The 6,735-nt window shown below is 37.6% G+C and overlaps 1 protein-coding gene across 1 annotated transcript in view; it reads left to right on the top strand.

Annotated features, from left to right (window-relative positions):
• The first annotated feature begins 91 nt into the window (after nt 1-91).
• Nucleotides 92-6,735, top strand: part of LOC135480239 (golgin subfamily A member 2-like) — a 40,781-nt gene continuing 34,137 nt past the window's right edge. The window contains exons 1-5 of the mRNA XM_064760018.1: nt 92-139; nt 1,958-2,188; nt 2,811-2,857; nt 3,346-3,432; nt 5,835-5,898. Of these exons, the coding sequence (XP_064616088.1) occupies nt 92-139; nt 1,958-2,188; nt 2,811-2,857; nt 3,346-3,432; nt 5,835-5,898 (477 nt within the window). The remainder of the gene's footprint in view (nt 140-1,957; nt 2,189-2,810; nt 2,858-3,345; nt 3,433-5,834; nt 5,899-6,735) is intronic.

Below are 6,735 nucleotides of genomic sequence, written 5' to 3'. Positions count from 1 at the left end.
ACTTGTCACTTGACAGTTCAATCATCCTGTGTGATGTTTTTATCCTAGGGTAATACTATAGAGGCACCTCTATAAAGTCTTCAGCTGCAAAATGGCAGACAGCTCCAAAAGGGAAAAAATAGCAGCCGCTAGGAAAAAAGTAAGTTAACTCTTTTGTGAAGTTTAATTCTGCCTCATGCCGTACAGAACAGCCACTACAGTTTGTGATCACAATCAGGCTCGTGTTTCAAAATGTTTTATTGTGGTGCTGCCACAAAATCTCTCTGTAATCAACACCGGCTTAAACCACAACAACACATTCCTTACTGAATTTTTTTTTTTAAAACGTGTACATAGATATATATGGCACATGATCCTTTAGTTTACATGAACCTTTTCACTCTGTGCCTTTTACAACAAACTGGAAAACTACACATAGTTTCGATATCTTATTTCATTTTAGTACAGTAATGGGTATTGGAAAGCATAATGTCCGTGTCAGAAAATGACACATGGGTACAACTCTTACCAGAGCAGCTGGCCAGTCTGGGGCTAGTTTTAAAAAGTTCTCACAAGGCTGTGCCAAGAACAAGATTCGATCTGATGTTAGTCCATTGAGATGGACTCATTGTGTCACTATGTCATTATTTTAAGATTCTGACATTCATCATTACACTAATCCCATCACTGCCTCTCAATAAACTTGGAATGGATTTCAGACCACCGTCTCCTTCCCACTTATGGCAATCTAACTCATCTCCTCTGCTCATTTATATACAGTGGAATCTATTAATAGTATCCTCTTCATTTACTACTCTCAGACATGAGACTAACTAGCTCAGTGCCTTGTGGTCACATTGACTGCTAGAGCTTCAGTGGGTAGTCATTGCCTTGCTGTCGACATCCATAATGTGACTGAGTCTTGGCATTGAAATTCTTGAGAAACCCATTATATTCCCTCTGCTGTCTGCAAGAACAACTTTATTCTTCTTAATTCAACACAAAACCGCATAAAAATGAATTGCAGGTAAGTTTGGGTGCTGTCAGCGTTGACTTCATTAAGTTTGGTCCCTTCGAGTTGGAGTTCTAAACTGTGCGGCGATTTTCTCAGAGGCGGATATGGACTCAGTGTTGCAGTGAATGTAAAAATTTTAAAATAGCACACTGAGCCCATCTTGATGGACTAGACTGAATGTAAGAAATGTCTAGCCAGTGACCCTGTCACACCTCACCCAGTCACATTATACTGACACAGGGCCAACCAGTTCCCTGCTATAACCTCTCAGTGCTGAGTGCCAGGCAAGGCAGCAAACAAGTACCATTTTTAAAGCCTTTGGTGTGATCCAACATGGGTTTGATTCTGGGTCTCCCGACTTCAAGGTGGACACTCTAACCATTAGGCTACACTAAGACTAGGGGTTGAGCAACCATGATTATGGTGTCTATGAGCGCCTCTTCTGATGGTTAATACAATGGTTTGCTTCAACTATCGGATTCTTTGTCAGTGGCTTTAAGTTGAGTGGGGCTCCTCCATGGCCAAGGAGGTTAGCATGCCAGCACGCTGCAATGGCCCAGGAGCCTCCAACGAATGCGGTTGCTGTGAGTTCAAGTTCAGCTCTTGCTATCTTCCTCTCCGGCCATACGTGGTAAGGTCTGCGAGCAACCTGTGGATGACTGTTGTCTTCCTCATTCTCTGCCCAGTTTCCTCCCACAATAATGCTGGCTGCCATTGTACAATATTCTTGAGTATGACATAAATCACCAATCAGATAAATAAATTTAAGTTAGATTGTTTTTTCAGATACCTGGCAAAGAGAGGCTGTTTGCTGCAGGCCTTCCATTTTACTCTACCCATAAACCTGACTGCTATCATACAAGTGAACAATTCTTGAGTACAACGTTAAAGAGCAGTCAGATTAGTAAATAACTAAATAACAACAGCTAAATTCACCAATTAATCAGTAAGTTTCTATTTCAGCTGAAACAGTTTCAATCAAAGACTGGCCGCACTCCCTCTAACTCTCCTGCCAATCCCAAATCAAAAAAGAGCAAGAAGGAAGAAGTGAAAGAGAACACAGTTAACGCAAACTGCGATAATAAATCCACCCATAACAATTTGATAATACCTCTGGAACAAAGCAGTCCTACACTGAAACCCAAAGCTGACGACAGTATTATAGAATCTCCAATTAAGGGAGATAACCTACATGTAAGTAGCAGTTTCATATCCTACAGATTCAGTATCAGCATGTACATGTAACAATAAGCTTATTTACTGTAAGTTCTACACATGTAAATCCAATCGTGAAGCACAAATATGGCAAAGTGTTATCACTGAAAAATTTCCATTCAAAGATCAAATATGTGTTTCTTTTGGAATTTTATTAAGGTGACTCGTATGTTTACATTTTTGTGCCATCAGTATGTTTTACAGTTCCCAGTAATGATTTTTTTAGTGGAATGTAACAGTTTAACAGGCTTTCTTTGTTTTAACCTTGAAAGTATGTGTTGAATGCGCACAAATTTGGTAACCTGTCACACAGAAGAAGTTTATAAGTTAGAAAGTTTGTCATATAGCTGACAAAGGGCAGTGGTTTACACTGGTACTTAATTTTTCTTCGTCCACAAACCTTACTGGCTTCACAATTCACATATACCTGTAAGTGAAAATTTTTTGACCTCAGCAATGAACAGTGTTCAGGTCTAAATTTTATGAGCTGATAAAGAAATGGTTAGAGTGTGAAAATGTAATAAGAAGAATTCTTAGGTCATAATATCTTATGTTGACTTTTATGCATTGATTTAATAAGTTTGCACGGTTTTGTTTACAGAGTGACGTTTTGGAATCCTCTGAACATACCAACAGTAACGGAAACAGGTAAGAAATCGTGATTACAAATTTTGTTATGCTTGTGTGCTTGAAAGAAATAGCAACATCTAGGATTGAAACGGTTTTGAGACATTATATTTGGCATTCTGAAGTGAGACACCCTATTGCATGCATACTTATAACGTGAGAGAATGTTAGACATCTTTTTTTTTCTGTAAATGCCAGGAATTGTCTTAATAAAGAAGTTTGTTATTTCACGTCAAAAAGTTTAAAAAACAAGTTTATGATATCATTCTCATATAATACTGTTGTTGAAATGAATGGGCTATGTTTTCTTGAGTCTAATTTTGGTTTTGTTCTAACTATTTCCTGACAAATATCATACAACATATATGAAAAAATTGAGCCCAAAACGGAATAAAAAGGATAATTATTACTATTTTGATTTGTTAGAACTCTACCCTTAAGGTCACCCTTATTTCAGCCTCGTAGTAATTTTTAAAAAAAGTTTTAATTGTTATCTTCCTGACTGACAGCTTAATGAGTGAGCCTGAATATAGGGAAGATCAGTCATTAGATTTACAGCATATCAGCAGATTTGGAGAGACAAGCGGTCTGGGAAGGTATCTCTCTTTTTGTCCATAGTCCTTTATCAGTTGTTAGTTTTCTTTTCTTTTTCTGGTTTGGCACGTTCTGGATCCCTGAAGATTACTGTTCTCTCTTTTTAGTCTAGCCCTCCATTAGAAATAACATTAGGTGATGAACAATAGATGAGCTTGAATTTTGTTTGATACTACAAGATCAAGAAAGAGTGAGCAAGGTGATTTGTGCTTTAATTATGAGCGACAGATTAATGCACCAGGTGTAGTGCTTTACTCACTGTGAATCAGTGAATGATTATGGCCTCGTTACGGACTCATTATGACCCAGAACTGTATGAACATAGTAGTGATAGTTTTGAACTGATGCACCTTGACTCAGAAATGTTACAAAATTGTGATTGTTTTGAACCCTGCTTGTCACCTCCTTCATTGCCTTACTCTGCTCCAGAACTGTTACACAATAGTGGTTGTTTTGAACCCTCCTTGTCATCTCTTTCATTGTCTCACTATGACCCAGGAGTGTCACAAAATAGTGTTTGTTTTGAACCCTGTTTGTCACCTCTTTCATTGACTTACTGTGTCTCAGGACTGTCACACAGTAGTGGTTGTTTTGAGCCCTTCTTGACACCTCTTTCATTGACTCACTCTGACTCAGGACTGTCACACAGTAGTGCTTGTTTTGAGCCCTGCTTGTCACCTCTTTCATTGTCTAGTTTGCAGAGCCTCCACTATAGGGGTTTTGTAGATCCAGGGCCAATCCTGGGTCAGGTCATACCTAAGTCCTTAAAAGAGGAAGTTGTAGCTTCCTTGCTTGGCATTCAGCATTTAGGGGTAGTGCAACAACTGGTTGAGCCATATCAGTATAATGGCTCAGGTAGGGTGGCTTACTTGCACTCGGTCAGTCGTCTTAGTGAAGTAGCACTAGATGAAAGAGTGTAGGAAATGTGTTCTGCAACAAGAAGGCACATCACATGTATGCGCACTGTAAGGACTCCTTCATCGCCATGTGACTGGAAAATTGCTAAGTACGACATTAAACCCTAAGCACTCACTCACGCTTTAATTGTCGCACTATGACTCATGACTGTTACACAATAGTGTCTGTTTTGGATACTACTGCCACATCTTTCATTATTTCTCCATGACCCTGGGCTGTTACACAATAATGTCTGTTTTGGACACTCCTGCCACATCTTGTATTGTCTCACAATGATCTAAGACTGTTACATAATGGTGTCTGTTTTGGACACTCCTGCCACATCTTGTATTGTCTCACAATGATCTAAGACTGTTACACAATGGTGTCTGTTTTGGACACTCCTGCCACATCTTGTATTGTCTCACAATGATCTAGGAGTGTTACACAATAGTGTCTGTTTTGGACACTCCTGCCACACTATGACCCAGGACTGTTACACAATAGTGTGTGTCTTGGACACTCCTGCCACACCTTGCATTGTGTCATTCTGAGGATTTCGTTTGATGTTTATTCATTTTGGTTCTTGTTTCTTGTAAATATATTAAGTTTCAACGAGATATAAATTAATAACAAACCAAAGTTCACAGGATTTCTTGCATGTATTATCTTAAACTTATGATCTTTGAGAGATAAGTTTCCAGAGGATACATATTTGCAACAGTTTACACTACTCTGTCAGAGTATCTAGCTGATAGATTTTTTGTCTCTTGATTTATCTTTTGAACATTATTTCAGACATGAGTAATCATAGATAGAAGTTTTATTGTTTTATCCTGGAAGGTACATGTATATTGTTTTACCCTCATGTTTCATGCTCCATGTTATTGAACATATACTTACCATAATAGTTCATTTCTAGAAATGACCTTTATGGTTTCTGAACATAAACATCAAAACATGATTTGGTAGTTTGATTTATTTTATTTATTGGATTGGTGTTTTACGCCATACTCAAGAATATTTCACTTGTACGACAGCGGCCAGCATAATGCTGGGAGGAAACCAGGCTTTGGAAACCCACGACCATCCGCAGACCTTCCCACATACATAGGTAGTTTGAGAGTAGATAATTCAGACGACACAGGTAATAGTGTTATATGTGAAAATATATTAACGGGTACATTGTATGACATCTGCAGTGTAAATTGATAGCTGGTTTATATTTTGATTTCCTTTTTAGATTTAAAGAAATAAAAAACAGCCATTATATGAGTGGGTTAATAATGTTTATAGGTCCTAGTTCAGTCTAACAAAATGTGTTTGATGTGTTTTGTTTGTTTGTATCAAATTTTTAAAATTGTGGTATAAAATACTGTTAAGTTGTGTGGTTTATCTCGGTAAATTTACATTTGTGTGATCACATTCTGCTAAGAAATAGGAACAGACAGTATTACTGAAGAATGCCCTGTTAAATTCAAAATCATGTATTGTTATGTGTTTTTAGACCAACTGCCTCCACAGAAAGCCTTCAGCAGTTGTCACGACAACTCAATGGTCTATTGCAAGAGGTAAGAATAACCTCATGGTTGTTTCTCTGGCTTCGTTCTGTGAACATATACACGTGTATTTGTGTTTCAAAGAAAGAAATAATTTTTTTGACTTGTATTAAAGTATATGTTTTTTAACAGGTCTTAGTGAAATAACAATGACAAAATGTTTTCTGTGTAAATTAGAAATGCATTTGCCTGTTAAAATTCTCTTTTGAATACTGAAATGTACCAACTTGCCTAGACTTTTTTGTACTGTAGTAGCCTCGAAAATTTGTCTGAAAAATGCATTTTTAAATAGAAGAAAAAAGATCATTTAATATTACTTTTGGTTCTAAAACATTTTTCGCGTAGGATGTCAGATTCACGTAATGCTATCCGCCCAGGAAAACTCAGAACTCTTTTCTATGATCAATGTAATGCTCAGGTTAGGGTAGGATGATCAACTTTAATCATGGTTGAAATCTTTTTCAAAAAATGAGTAATTTTCAGCTCATTTAAGTGCACAGCTCTATCACAGAGATTGCTGTTGACCTGTTTCTTATATGTTGTATGGGTGTGGTATGTGGTCAGGGGTCCTCACTGGCACAGTAGGCTAAACTGTTCTGGCAGTGGCTGATCACCCCCAGCCCTAGTGATTATTGACAGCATTCTGCAAAAGCTGTCATAATTGCCAGTGCATTAAGTATTTAGGTTAGCATTATTTTTGCCATGGGCTATTGAACAAAAGTGCAGTGTGCCGTTGTTTTGACAATAAATATGTTTTCAGTGATACAGAATATGGAACAATAAAAGCCACATGGCAGAAAAACTTTATAAGGCAACAACTTATTGAACTTTGATCTTAATCAGTAGTTT

Source organism: Liolophura sinensis, chromosome 13 (assembly GCF_032854445.1).
Source record: "Liolophura sinensis isolate JHLJ2023 chromosome 13, CUHK_Ljap_v2, whole genome shotgun sequence".
Lineage (NCBI taxonomy): Eukaryota > Metazoa > Mollusca > Polyplacophora > Chitonida > Chitonidae > Liolophura > Liolophura sinensis.
The sequence above is the reverse complement of the archived record's forward strand: the minus strand, read 5'-3'. Positions and strand labels throughout refer to the sequence as shown.